A 15,284-nucleotide genomic window follows, 5' to 3' on the forward strand; every position below is an offset into this window, starting at 1 on the left:
TAACACCGGCGGATGTGACCGGAGAGGTGACTGCTGGGAATGGGACATTATACAGTAACACTGGGGGGATGTGACCGGAGAGGTGACTGCTGGGAATGGGGCGTTATACAGTAACACTGGGGGATGTGACCTGAGAGGTGACTGCTGGGAATGGGACGTTATACAGTAACACCGGGGGATGTGACCGGAGAGGTGACTGCTGGGAATGGGACGTTATATTGTAATACCGGGGATGTGACCGGAGAGGTGACTGCTGGGAATGGGACGTTATACCGTAATACCGGGGATGTGACCGGAGAGGTGACTGCTGGGAATAGGACGTTATACAGTAACACGGGGGATGTGACCAGAGAGGTGACTGCTGGGAATGGGACGTTATACCGTAATACCGGGGATGTGACCGGAGAGGTGACTGCTGGGCATAGGACATTATACAGTAACACCGGGGGATGTGACCGGAGAGGTGACTGCGGGGAATGGGACATTATACAGTAACACCGGGGGATGTGACCGGAGAGGTGAATGCTGGGATGGGACGTTATACAGTAACACCGGGGGGATGTGACTGCTGGGAATGGGACGTTATACGGTAACACCGGGGGATGTGACTGGAGAGGTGACTGCTGGGAATGGGACGTTATACAGTAACACTGGGGGATGTGACCGGAGAGGTGACTGCTTAGAATGGGACTTTATACAGTTTCACCGGGGGATGTGACCGGAGAGGTAACTGCTGGGAATGGGACGTTATACAGTAACACCGGGGGATGTGACCGGAGAGGTGATTGCTGGGAATGGGACGTTATACAGTAACACCGGGGGATGTGACCGGAGAGGTGACTGCTGGGAATGGGACGTTATACAGTAACACCGGGGGATGTGACCGGAGAGGTGACTGCTGGGAATGGGACGTTATACAGTAACACTGGGGGATGTGACTGGAGAGGTGACTGCTGGGAATGGGACGGTATACAGTAACACCGGGGGATGTGACCGGAGAGGTGACTGCTGGGAATGGGACGTTATACAGTAACACTGGGGGATGTGACTGGAGAGGTGACTGCTGGGAATAGGACGGTATACAGTAACACCGGGGGATGTGACCGGAGAGGTGACTGCTGGGAATGGGACGTTATACAGTAACACCGGGGGATGTGACCGGAGAGGTGACTGCTGGGAATGGGACATTATACAGTAACACCGGGAGATGTGACAGGAGAGGTGACTGCTGGGAATGGGACGTTATACAGTAACACTGGGGGATGTGACCGGAGAGGTGACTGCTGGGAATGGGACGTTATACAGTAACACCAGGTGATGTGACCGGAGAGGTGACTGCGGGGAATGGGACATTATACAGTAACACCGGGGGATGTGTCTGGGTGATGATCATTGTGTGTGTCAGGTGCCTGGAAGATGTGAGGATGTCACTGTCTGTCTCTCCATGCAGGAGGGGGAGTATATAGAGGAACACAGGGGTCTGTACAAGGACGACATGAAGGAGAGTCACCGGCCCCTTACATCACTGGGTAAGGCGAGTTCATGGTGTTACAAAATGACAGTCAGCTGGTACCAATGTTTTTGAGTTGCCCAAACCATTTGTTATATTGTTTTTCTTTGTACCTTATTGTGTGTACACACGGTACAATTTGCCTTCCGATGTTGACGATGATATTGCGGGGGCCTTAGGAATATACACAGTGACATATAGGGGGTAATTCACACTTGATCGCTGGTCTGCTAATCTTCGGAGCCCAAAGTTCATTAAGCCGCCGCCGCCGCCCACGGCAGTTTTAAAACCCGCCCATGTGCAAGGCTGCCAATGGCGTCGCAGCCTTGCAAAATCCTGCACCTCCATTCAGAATCGCTCGCCATTGCAACATTCCTCCTCTACGTGCAGTGGCTGAGTATCCCAGGACTCACTCGTTGACTGTGAAGAAATTGGCTGATCGGGGCCGGCGCTGACGTCCGAGGTAATGACAGAAAACGGCATTTTTCCTGGTCACTGTCAGGAAACGGCCGGGTGCCGCCCCGAACGCCGGCGGCCTGTCTCTCACCCTGCATACGGCTAGCGTTGAAAAGCAGACGCTGGCTTTTATCGGTCGACATGGTGTTTTTCACAGTTTTTTTACCTGGATGTCGACGCTCGGCACACTATTTTATTCTCCCGCCACGTCCTAGTGCAGGGCTGGGCAATAGTGGTCCTCCTGCTGTTGATGAACTACACATCCCAGGGTGCTTTGCATTAGTTTTGCTGTGGCCATGCTGAAACTGATGCAAGGCATGCTGGTATGTGTAGTTCATCAACATCTGGAGGGCCGCTATTGCCCAGCCCTGCCCTAGTGGATGGTAGGGCTTGAAATACCCCCTGTCGGCACATGTTGGCTCAAAAAACTGTGGAAAATCCCATGTTGACCTTTTGACTGTCGACCTAGACATTGTCGAACTAATGACCTGTCGCCTTTTTCCCATGTCGACCTAATGGTGTCCACCTAATGACTGTCGGCCATCATGCTGTAGACCATATGATCGCATCCCGCGAGAAGAAGAAGAAGTAGGTCTGAATCAGGCCCATGGTGTCAGCCGGTTGTGCGATAGCCCAGCGGTATCGATAAATATAATATGTGTGGGAATGAGGGACAGAGCGGTGGCGACAATGGCGCTGCAGCTCAGGCGGTGGCTTGGGTCAGCCAGGTCTGTGGAGGCGCATGGTCTCTGCAGATTCCAATGGGTCTCGCTGTCTGTATCTGAAAACGTCATTCCAAAAATGGCCACTGCCTTGGAGAAGACAGAAGCTTAAGGTCCTACTGGATAGATGCTAGAGGTCCTACTACTATATACACACAGCTCAAAAAAATTTAGGGAACACTAACATAACACATCACATCCTAGATCTGAATGAATGAGATATTCTTATTAAATGCTTTGTTCTTTACATAGCTGAATGTGCTGACAACAAAATCACACACAAATTATCAACAGAAATCAAATTTATTAACCCATGGAGGTCTGGATTTGGAGTCGCACTCAAAATTGAAGTGGAAAAACAAACTACAGGCTGATGTAATGTCCTTAAAACAAGTCAGAATGAGGCTCAGTAGTGTGTGTGGCCTCCACGTGCCTGTATGACCTCCCTACAACGCATGGGCATGCTCCAGATGAGGTGGCAGATGGTCTCCTGAGGGATCTCCTCCCAGACCTGGACTAAAGCATCCGCCAGCTCCTGGGCAGTCTGTGGTGCAACGTGGCTTTGGTGGATGGAGTGAGACATGATGTCCCAGATGTGCTCAATTGGATTCTGGTCTGGGAAACGGGCGGCCAGTCCATAGCATCAATGCCTTCGTATTGCAGGAACTGCTGACACACTCCAGCCACATGAGGTCTAGCATAGTCTTCTATTAGGAGGAACCTAGGGCCAACCGCACCAGCATATGGTCTCACAAGGGGTCTGAGGATCTCAGTCAGGCTACCTCTGGCAAGCACATGGAGGGCTGTGTGGCCCCCCCAAAGAAATGCCATCCCACACCATTACTGACCCACTGCCAAACCGGTCATGCTGGAGGAGGTTGCAGGCAGCAGAATGTTCTCCTTGGTGTCTCCAGACTCTGTCATGTCTGTCACATGTGCTCAGTGTGAACCTGCTGTCATCTGTGAAGAGCACAGGGCGCCAGCGGTGAATTTGCCACTCTTGGTGTTCTCTGGCAAATGCCAAGCGTCCTGCACGGTGTTGGGCTGTAAGCACAACCCCCACCTGTGGACGTCGGGCCCTCATACCACCCTCACGGAGTCTGTTTCTGACCGTTTGAGTAGACACATGCACATTTGTGGCCTGCTGGAGGTCATTTTGCAGGGCTCTGGCAGTGCTCCGCCTGTTCCTCCTTGCACAAAGCCGGAGGTAGCGGTCCTGCTGCTGGGTTGTTGCCCTCCTACTCCCTCCTCCACGTCTCCTGATGTACTGGCCTGTCTCCTGGTAGCGCCTCCATGCTCTGGACACAGTAAACCTACTTGCCACAGCTCGCATTGATGTGCCATCCTGGATGAGCTGCACTACCTGAGCCACTTGTGTGGGTTGTAGACTCCGTCTCATGCTACCACTAGAGTGAAAGCACCGCCAGCTTTCAAAAGTGACCAAACCATCAGCCAGAAAGCATCGGAGCTGAGAAGTGGTCTGTGGTCACCGCCTGCAGAACATCTCCCAACGTGTCCTGCTAATTGCCTATAATTCCCACCTGTTGTCTATCCCATTTGCACAACAGCATGCCAAATTGATTGTCAATCAGTGTTGCTTCCTAAGTGGACAGTGTGATGTCACAGAAGTGTGATTGACTTGGAGTTACATTGTGTTGTTTAAGTGTTCCCTTTATGTGTTTGAGCAGTGTGTATACATCTTGACAAAGGTCCCAGAGGCAGACCGAAACGCTGATCCTTTTAACTGCTGCAAGACTGGTGAGCGATTCACCCCTTTGAACTCTACATATCCCTATAACCTTGGCAATGGTCATGTGACTCCAATTGTAAAGCGCAACGAAATATGCTGCACTATATAAGACACTGTAAATAAAAAAATAAAATGTAACTACCTGACAGCAAGCAAAAAAACCCCACTGGCAATGCATAGGAATCCCCTGGCTACATGCTTGTAACCCCTGGTAACGATCTTGTAACCCCTGGCAACAAGCCTGTTATTCTGGTATCCAGACTCATGATAGATTGACTCTAGGTGGACAGCCATAAGGTCAACCACTATTGGTCGAAAGTGAAGGCGCATCATTTCTAGTTAGAGGGCAAATATGAGAGGAGTAGTGCAGTGGAGGAGCGGTGGGGCGAAGTATGGGAACAGTGGTGTAGGTATGGAAGCAGTAGCGTGTGTAGGAAGGTGGGAAAGGGCGGTGGTCAGATGGAGCGGTGGGGGTAATCAAGGAAGCAGTAGCGTGTGGGAAGAAGTGGTGATGGAGCAGGGTGTGGGGAACAAGAGAAGAGAAGGAGGTGGGGCTGGACAGAGCAGATGCAAATACAGGGTTGGAGCAGGTGAGGGGGTTCCAATGTGATGGTTTAGTCTACATAAAGACCAACACTAGCCCAAGTCCACAATATACAGGTCCTTCATCTTCTTGATGTCATGCAGTTCCCTTGACCCTTGGGGAGACTGACGCTCGTTGTCTGGCTACGTGGCTTATATATTTTCTACTATGTCGTTCGCTGATGGATATTAACCGATTTAAAGATGTACCGGTCAGTGCCTAGCACCACATTGCATGGTCCGTTCTTATATCTTGCACATGCTCAGTCAGTACTAACATAACCAGACACCATGTCTGAGATGCACCATGTTTTCTAAAGACCCATCTAGAATTCCCCTATAATCCTTTGCTTTTCTAAATGCTCATTCTCTTGGATTGTCTTCCCATTCCGTTTGGAACATTGGCCCTTATTCTGATTGAGTCGGATGGCTCCGAGCGCGGACGGACAGCCGATGTTTGGTGTTTGCGCATGTGCGAACGCCTCTCACGAGGTCCGTGCAGAAAATGATCGTACGGAACCATCCGAGCAGGGGGTGGAGAGGGGTGTGAAGGGCTGTTTGGGCTCATTGCCATATGCATACGCCCTGCGTTTCATGGGCGTTCCCATGAAAAGGCTGGGCGTATGTATGGTAATGCGGCCGTGACGCACATGTGGGGGTGGACAGCTGACATAGCCGGATGTCAGCTGCCCACCCATATCCCTGCCTTCATACGGAAAAATGTCTGAGTGGTCTGGAGCACTCGGTGGGGGAGGTTTCCCACAGATGGAGGAGGTGTTCACATGAAATATAAACTCGCGGTCCGTTCAATCGGCGTCTTACCGCACTCGGACGGTGTGAGCGATCCGTACGGTAGGCGGGGCTAATAACACTCGGTTCCTATCCGAAATATGCGTCCGTCCGATTCAACTAGACTAAGTGCCATTGTGAGGAATGACCTCTCTGGCCAGTTCATCGGTCCTCACTGCTGAGAAGTCCAATGGCCAGCTCTGAGCCTTTACCATTACTGCAGCCCAACAGTGATTTCCTACTCTCTGGGGTCCTCGGCTGTATGTTCCTCATGCAGTCATTCCATAGGTTGAACGTTCTGCTTAGGTGACCTGGAGCAATTGGTCTAATGCTCGGATATCTGGGTCCATGAATTTGTGACTCCACCGGTTCCTTCCAAACGCTGATTGTTTTATTTTACTGCCCAGGTCCATGCTGACTTCCCCTGAAAAACTCTTTTTTTGGGTTCAGAGAAGTGGGTTCTATATAGGTATAAAACTCAGATTCTCTGCCTTGTATTCTTCTGTCTCCTCTACACGGGTCCTGTCCTGCCCAACATTTATAGTCCAACACAAACTCTGATGTTTTCTGATAACCCAAAGGGATAACCTACAGCCTGGTCATATTTATATTCCACTGTGCTAGAGGCAAGAACAAACTGAAGCAAAGTCTAACCAGAAGGTATATTTGTATGTTTTGCAGGTGCTTCTGAGAATGAAGATGACTCCAACACCAAGTTTTCTTCTTTGGATTGTGAACACGCGGACATAAAAGTTATCCAAAATGACCAGCAGTCACAATGCTTTAACTTGCATAATATCCAAAATGGGTTAAAATCAGGTATAAATGTGACTCAGGAATTCATCTCCCATGCGGGAGAATATATTACAGAAGCTGACATTTTTAGGTCTACAGATCATAAACCGTGTACATCTGCTCCTGCTAAAGTGGGAACAGATTCAGACGAGGAAGGAGATATAAAAGACACTGACATATATACACCCACAGGTCATACACAGGATACATCTACTCATATTAAGGAGGAACCGGCCTCATGTGGTGGAGGAGACCTCACAGACACTGACTTGTATAAACCCAGGGGTCATACAGCGTATACATCTACTCATATTAGGGAGGAACTAGTCTCATGTGGTGGAGGAGACCTCACAGACACTGACATGTATACACCCGCAGGTCATACACCAGGTGATGTCAATCTTAAAGGTTTTAAAAGCCCAGGCTCATCTGACCTTGCCCCAACAATCAGCACCATGGGTTCCTCTAAGCAGTTGTGTACAACACTGAAACTGAAAATAGTTGACGCTCACAAAGCAGGAGAAGGCTATAAGAAGATAGCAAAGCGTTATCAGATGCCTGTATCCTCTGTTCGAAATGTAATTAAGAAATGGCAGTCATCAGGAACAGTGGAAGTTAAAGCAAGATCTGGAAGACCAAGAAAAATAGCAGACACAACAGCTCCCATTATTGTGAGAAAAGCCAGTCAAAATCCACGTTTGACCTCATGATACCTCCAGGTAGATCTGGCAGACACTGGAGTTGTGGTACACTATTCCACTATAAAGAGATACTTGTACAAATATGATCTTCATGGAAGAGTCATCAGAAGAAAACCTGTTCTACGTCCTCACCACAAAAATCAGCGTTTGAACTTATAGACAAGCCTGATGCATTTTGGAATCAAGTTCTGTGGGCCGATGAGGTTAAAATAGATATTTTTGGCCAGAATGAGCAAAGGTACGTTTTGAGAAGGAAAGGCACGGAATTGAATTAAAAGAACCTCTGTCCAACTGTTAAGCATGGGGGTGATCAATCATGCTTTGGGGTTCATTTCACGAGTAGAAGGAAAAATGGATTTAATAAGATTCCAGCACATTTTGGACGCTAACTTGATGCCATCTGTGAAAAAGCTGAAGTTAAAGAGAAGCTGGCTTCTACAAATGGATATTGATCCTAAACACACCTCAAAATCCACGGTGGATTACAACAAGAGGCGTAAACTGAAGGTTTTGCCATGGCCTTCACAATCTCCTGACCTCAACATAATTGAAAATCTATGCATAGACCGTAAAAGAGCCGTGCGCCACAGACAGCCCAGGAATCTCAAAGAACTGGAAGACTTTTGTAAGGCAGAATGGGTGAAGATACCTCAAACAAGAATTGAAAGACTCTTGGCTGGCTACAAAAAGCGTTTACAAGCTGTGATACTTGCCAAAGGGGGCAGTACAAGGTATTAACTCTGCAGGGTGCCCAAACTCTTGCAAAAGTTTTTTTTTTTAAACTTTTTTGAAAAAGCTGTCCCTTGGCGACAGCGAAACGCGTCAGCGCTGCCTACCTCACCTGCCCCTAACTGCCACTATACTCCTCTGCATTCTAAACCTCGGATCCAACCAGCCGTTTCCATCAGGTGGGCCATTTCAACAACAGTCACCTACAGTGGACTCCTTCCCTCAAGTTTTTCACCAATAAGGGATGACACAGCTGACCTGCAATCCAACCAGGATATAAAGATCTCCCAGAAGAACTACATTGGTGGACCTCAATGGTAATTATACCCATCTTCAGTTACCACCTTTTAACGGCATTAATAGGAGTGGATCCCATCAAAATCCTTACAATTGGCATCAAGGGCAGTGTGTATATTCTTTTAACCCAATTTTTATCTCTGTTATTATCATTTATGTATGTGTACCAATAAATGTCAAATTTTTAATCAAAAATCCTCATTGGTTTTAGAGCTACCTGCCCCCCCCCCCCCCCCCCCCCTCCTTTTGTAGCTTTGGTAGCTGCTTGGCTGAGCAGACCGTACCAGCGCCCCTCTAGCTACACAGTTGCTTCTTTCCTTCCGAATGTAGAAAGCTGTTTGCGGTGACAGAGGCATTTGTCTTCCATCTGAGAACGGGAGAGAAACCATTTTTCAGTGCTCTGAATACGGCAAGCGGTTTGGAGATGGAATAACTTTAATCAGGCATAACAGAAGTCACACTGGGGAGAAAGCTTTCCAATGTTCCAAATGTGGGAAACGGTTTGCAGAGCGGTTGCGATTAGTCAGCCATCTGAGGACTCACACGGGAGAGAAGCCGTTTCAGTGCTCTGAATGTGGAGAACGGTTTGCAGAGAGAAGGGACTTGGGAAAACATAATAGAAGCCACACTGGGGAGAAACCCTTCCACTGAAAGTGAGGAACAATTTGAAGAGAGTAGGGAACTAGATAAACATCAGATTACTCACCCTGCCATTATAAAGCACACCTGCCCTGAAAACATTTAGACAAAAGTCAACACTTACTAGACATACGAAGGTCCACACCAAAGATCAGACCTATGCCTGCTCTGTGTTTGGGAAAAGTTACCGATATCAGTTATCGCTTCTCAAACATGAGAGGATGCATGGGAAAAACACTTGATGGGAGTGTAACTGAATTTGTTTTACATGCAGAGGAAATAGTGCCCGAATTTGCATGTAGCACACACATTCCGGGCAGCTCAATGTCAACTTTGAGCATTAGGGACGATATTTCCAACAGTCGAAAATAATGGCCAGGACCTGTTCAAGCCCTGCTATTTATTCCTGACCACTGCAGATTTGACATTGTTAAGTCTCAGGGCAGACTATAGGCATTTGATCCCCCTTAAGCCACCCTTCCCGGGCGGCCGGATTACATGTGATGCATTACATGCAGTCCCGCTCCCCACCACTGGGAGGGGGGCCTGGGTTGGAGATTGGATGTCCAACCTCCGATCCAATGCGCACAGGATCGTCCATCGGATTGATGTCAAACACCTTCGATTTGGTCACTTTTCACCTGGTTTCTCGTCCCGATCGGTCGGAATCGGGTGAAAGGTGGCCAAATTGGAAAAGTGTATGGGGGGCCTTTCGACTTCACTTATGTTCTCTTTCCAACTCTAAAGGTGTCCACACCCTTGCCCCCACCCTACAGAATAACATGTCTTGGTCAAGGTCCAAAATTTCACCGCCTTGCTGGATATTGTCCTAACTCTAAATGTGGCCCAAGTTGTCTTTAATTAAATTATTTTTAATAAAGTTTAACCTTTAAAAAATAAAAATAAAATAATGCATTTTTTGTTATTTGTATTAAAAATCAACCATGTCTTTGTCGACAATCGGAAAGGTCCACATTAAAAGTTCACATGGTCAACAGATGAATTGGTTGACATTGCTCGAGGACATCAGGTGCAAAAGGTTCAAATGCTTGACATGAGAATGGTCAACACATGTCTTTTATGTTGCTTAAACATTTTTGGGTTAGGCCTAAACACTAGGATTAAGCTGTGGAGGGAATGAATTTTGGATTCTGTTCACCATTCAGCTGTCAGAGCCTAGACATTGTCGTTCTATTAATGATGATCATGGGGGATACATGATAAGGGATAGCGAGGGAGTACTAGATAGGGCAGAGATCTGATAGTCCATTATGAGTCATGGAGAAAACCGGATTGATTATGGATGTAGGACGGAGCACTGGATCAGGCAGAGATCTGGAAGGGGAGGATGAGACTTGGGGAAGATGGGAGTAAGGATTGAGGAGGGAGCACAGATCTGAGGAGGCAGAGATCTGGTAGGGTAGATTGAGACATGGGGAAGATAGGGCTAGGGATGAAGGAGAGAGCACTGCATCAGGCAGAGATGTGGTAGGCTAGAATGGGACATGGGTAGATAGGATTAGGTATGTGGGATGGAGTACAGAATTGGGCAGAGATCTGGAAGGGGAGAATGAGAAATGAAGGAGATAAAATTAAGGCTGGAGGAGGGAGCACTGGATCAGGCAGAGTTTTGGTAGACTAGGATGAGACATGGAGAAGACAGGATTAGGGATGAAGGAGGGAGCACTGGATCAGGCTGAGATCTGGTAGGCTAGGATGTGATATACAGTAGGAGATCTGGTAGTCTAGGTTGGGTCATGGAGAAGACGAGAGGATTAGGGATAGAGGAGGGAACACTAGATTGGACAGAGATCTGGTAGGCTAGGAGGAGACATGGGGGAGATGGTATTCGGGTTGGACGAGGGAGCACTGGAATAGGCAGAGATCTGGTAGTCTAGAATGGGTCATGGAGAAGAAAATACAGGATTAGGGATAGAGGAGGGAACGCTAGATTGGACAGAGATCTGGTAGGCTAGGAGACATGGGGGAGATAGTATTTGGTTTGGAGGAGGAAGCACTGGAATAGGCAGAGATCTGGTAGTCTAGGATGGGTCATGGAGAACACAAGACAGGATTAGGGCTAGATGAGGGAACACCAGATTGGACAGAGATCTGGTAGGCTAAAATGGGACATGGGGAGATAGCGTTAGGGTTGGAAGAGGAAGCACTGGAATAGGCAGAAATCTTGTAGGCTAGGTTGAGACATGTGGAGATAGAATTATGGAGGAGGAAATACTGGATGGGTTTCAGATCTGGTGTGGTTGGGGTTTTGAGGGAGCATTGGAAGTTTTTGGAGAGTCTTGTGGAACAAGGGAGGAAGGTCCCATAAATTGGGGAAAAAAGGGCTTGAACTAAGTAGTGTAATGCAAGGCCATTATTGAGAAGGAAATGTGATCTATATGCCTACTAATACAGAGCAAATCTTAAATTTTTTACACAAGGTGAGGCAAAAACCTCCTAGATTGTCAGTATATGGAGTAGCTGGAGTTACCCAGAAACCACAGCGGCACCATTTCAGTGTTTACACTTAAAGAGTTGGTTGATTGGTATCTTATGTCTCTCCCCACAGGCTCACCACATCTTTCTCTATATTAAAATCCCCCAAATTATATAAATGGGATGTGTTTCACACCTGAATAAATATCCAGATAAAGAATATATATAGCCCTTGTGCTAAGAACACTTGCAGTCCAGCGAGCATGTCTGAATCAGGCCCTTATGGTATGAGCGGACTGAGTGTGTCACCGTGACAACAATGCCCCGTCATACCCACATTATCCACAGCGTGGCCCTGCTTCTTTCACGACTGATATCTTTTAAGATTTTTCTTAATGGTGAGCATCAAAAAATGGTTCCAGTTGATGGTTCCATCTACACAGTCTAGATCAGGCATGGCCAAACTATGGCTCTCCGTCTGTTAGTAAACTACACATCCCAGCATGCCTTGCCATAGTTTTAGCATTCCCTAATAGCTGTTAGGAGAGCAGGTGTGGAGACCCAGTTGTGGCTGCCACAGCAGTCCTACTCATCTTCTGCAAACTAAGGCTTCACCTATAACAGCCACATTTGTGGGGGCAATTTAGATCTGCTCCGACTCCAGTGCCGCCAGGTCTTAATTAGGGACAAGGCTGCTTGCAGGAGGCTGGGCACCACAGGAGGAGGGTCTGAGAGGGCTTGACATCACACCACCTACTATATGTGGGAGTTGGAACCACGGGTGCAACAATGCACAAGGTCTTCCCTAGGATACAAATTCCTACTTTACCAGGGGTGCAACTATGCACAAGCTAATACCAATAAATACCCCACAAAAGGGAAATGGAATAGAAATAACAGGATCGTATATGGCGCAATGCAGCCCTGATGTTACAGTTCCCAAAGTGTCACCAACACCCTGTAACTATACAAAAACACAAAAGATGCAACTTTTAAACAGTGAGGCGCAGGGTATACTCAGACTATTTGGGGTCTTCTTCCTTGATGTAATTTCTCTGATAGTGTCGAGATCCGATCTCAATATCCGTTTTCCAGTCAAGGTAAGTGTTTGTGAGCAATAAAAATAAAATAAATAAAAGTTGATTTTAGTGTGTGTGTAATTATTTGACTTAAGTCCATACAGTGAAAGTGCTCTTCAGTAGAGTGGATCTTGACACTATCAGAGACATTACATCAAGGAAGAAGACCCCAAATAGTCTTTGAGTATACCCTGCGCCTCACTGTTTAAAAGTTCCACCCCACAAAAGGGAGGCTGCAAGGCAAAGGGGTAACACCACAGAACCAAACCCCCTATGCGGGAAAAGCAACAATGCATATAGATAATACAAAACTCAAGACATATAATCAAAAGTTAACTTGTAACTTATCTGGTACAGGTGGTATAACCAAAATAAGCCAGTCTTGCTGGAGCAGACAGGTATCCAGTAGGGAGAGCTGGGTTTAATAAAAAAAAAAAAAAACGCCCTTGTTTGGCATCAACCGGCGCCCCCCGTCTGCATTGCTGCTGTCGTCCAGAAGACGCAAGTTTGGGGCGTTGCCTAGCAATGTCCCTGACACTTCCGTCCTGCTGCCCAGCAGACCCCGGAAGGACAAGGCCACCGAAGGACCCCGCGCCTAGGCTCCAGTGCGAACACTACTCTGTTCTTCTTAAAGACAGAGGTGGATATTCTGATTCACTTGCAAAGGCAAATTCACTCTCAGATGGACAATGCCATATGCACTGCAGGTGGGCCTGATGTAACATGTGCAGAGAGAGTTAGATCAGGGTTGCCTACTTTTGAAAACCAGTTTCAGGGAGATTTTAGATTCTGAGGGGGTGGGTCATGTTCCACCCAAAGAGCGTGTCTAGTGACACCTATGGGCGTATCTAGTGACACATATTTGCGTATCTAGTTTGCCATATGATATGGCAACGGCAACGAAGGCCATCCCTATTGTAAACCACAGCTTCACAAATTGTTTTATCTCCCTCTGCCCCCTCCCCACTGCTTCTTAGCGATCCTTCCTCCTCTCCCTCACCAGGCCCTCACGATGCTGCTGCTTCATAAAAAATGATCCCCCTCCACACTGCTTCCCAAAAAAATGAATGAAGCAGTGGGGAGAAAAAAATGCTTATGAAGTAGAAGAGGGAGCAGGCAGGGGAGAGTTTATATGAAGCTGCGCTGCTGCAGGAGCTTGGAGGCCTGGAGGGGGGAGACGGTGCCTGAGTGAAGAACCCTTCTAAAAGATCAGCGGGGAGCAGAGGGACATAAGTCATGTTTAGTATGCACCGAAAGCAGCACAAGCTCGGCAGCTAGTCAATCTCACCCGCTCCCAGTGCTGCGCTGCCTGCCGCTGCGTACTTCTTATCCTGCAGTGCAGTCACCAATCTATACGTGGCTGCTCCCACTCTCCATGCAGCGCTGTCCGCCTGCCTGCCCGCTGCTGCTGTGGACAGCACTATCCACAAAGCCCAGCAGCGGCCAGCATTAAATAGGACATCATGATGTCGCGCTTAAATGGCAATTCATGACTAGCACGTGCGCAGTCACAGGTTTCTCCGTAAACCTTACAAAAAAAGTGGGAGGATCACCTCTATTCCCGTGAGACCGGGAGTTAGAACCAAAATGCGGGCGGGTAGGCAAACCTGAGTTAGATTTGGGTGGGGTGTGTATTTCAAACTTTACCTCAAATTGCTGTGTAAAAATAAAGCAGCCAGTATTTACCCTGCACAGAAACAAAATAACTCACCCAAATCTAACTCTCTCTGCACACGTTACATCTGCCCCCCCCTGCAGTGCAGCATGGTTCTGTCCATATGAGAGTGAACCTATACCTCCCAACTTTTATGCCCCTTGAAGAGGAACACAGGCGAGCTCCCGAAAATTAGGGGGCGTGGCTATCTAAAAAAAGGGGCATGACCTATACTCTCATCTTCCCGCGAGGACACGCCCCGTTTTGCCACTGTGGGGACATGGCCTAGAGCAGTGGTGTCAAACTCATGACCCTCCAGCTGTTGTAGAACTACATGTTCCAGCATGCCCTGCCACAGTTTTAACAATCCATTATATAAAATCTGTGGCAGGGCATGCTGGGATGTGTAGTTCTACAACAGCTGGAGGGTCATGAGTTTGACACTACTGGCCTAGAGGCTCTGTGAGCCTCTAGCCCTGCCCCCAGCCCCCCTGCCGCTGCTCAGCAGCTGATGGGGGACTCCCAACAGCCCCACCCACCACAGGACACTGCTAGCCATGGGAGGGACGAGGAAACGGCCCGAAAACCGGGATGTTCACGCGGTAATCGGGACTGTTGGGAGGTATAAGTGAACCAGAATAACCCCCAGGCACCAATGTGGCTACTGTGTAATTTACATGGATTTAGATCAGGCACGTCCAAACTATGGCCCTCCAGCTGTTGTGAAACTACAAGTCCCATCATGCCTTGCCACAGTTTTGCTATTAGGGAATGCTAAAACTATGGCAAGGCATGCTGGGATGTGTAGTTTCACAACAGGAGGGCCACAGTTTGGACATGCCTGATTTAGATGGACATAGATTTGTTTGGGGTGTATATTTCAAACTGTACCTCAAATTGCAGTGTAAAAATAAAGCAGTCAGTATTTACCCTGCACAGAAAAAAAATAACTCACCAAAATATAACTCTCTCTCTGCACATGTTACATCAGCCCCACCTGCAGTGCAGCATGGTTTTGTCCATCTGAGAGTGAATTTGCCTTTGCTAGTGAACCAGAATAATCCCCAGACACCAATGTGGCTTCTGGGTCATTTACATGGATCTCAGATGCCACTGAAGGTTTGGGTAGGCATATCACCGAGGAG

General features: G+C 47.9%; 2 protein-coding genes across 2 annotated transcripts in view; both read left to right on the forward strand.

Annotated features, from left to right (window-relative positions):
- The window catches only part of LOC146010035 (uncharacterized), a 97,598-nt gene that overhangs the window by 12,311 nt on the left and 70,003 nt on the right, over positions 1-15,284 (forward strand). The window lies entirely within an intron of this gene.
- Positions 1,386-8,558, forward strand: LOC146007365 (uncharacterized). The gene is made up of 4 exons (XM_083145713.1): positions 1,386-1,405; positions 1,502-1,529; positions 4,377-4,446; positions 6,491-8,558. Exons 1-4 carry the CDS (start codon positions 1,386-1,388, stop codon positions 7,312-7,314), a joined length of 942 nt encoding a protein of 313 aa, XP_083001839.1. The 3' UTR covers positions 7,315-8,558.

The sequence above is a fragment of the Crinia signifera genome, chromosome 6 (assembly GCF_055691185.1).
Source record: "Crinia signifera chromosome 6, ASM5569118v1, whole genome shotgun sequence".
In the NCBI taxonomy this organism is placed as follows: Eukaryota; Metazoa; Chordata; class Amphibia; order Anura; family Myobatrachidae; genus Crinia; species Crinia signifera.

Bases quoted from the DNA above. Each gene is read 5' to 3' on its own strand.
- LOC146007365 (XM_083145713.1), top strand. From the start codon at position 1,386: ATGATCATTGTGTGTGTCAG. The intron at 1,530-4,376 runs GTAAGGCGAGTT...GTGTTTGAGCAG, and splicing joins CCGGCCCCTTACATCACTGG to TGTGTATACATCTTGACAAA. The intron at 4,447-6,490 runs GTGAGCGATTCA...TATGTTTTGCAG, and splicing joins TTTTAACTGCTGCAAGACTG to GTGCTTCTGAGAATGAAGAT.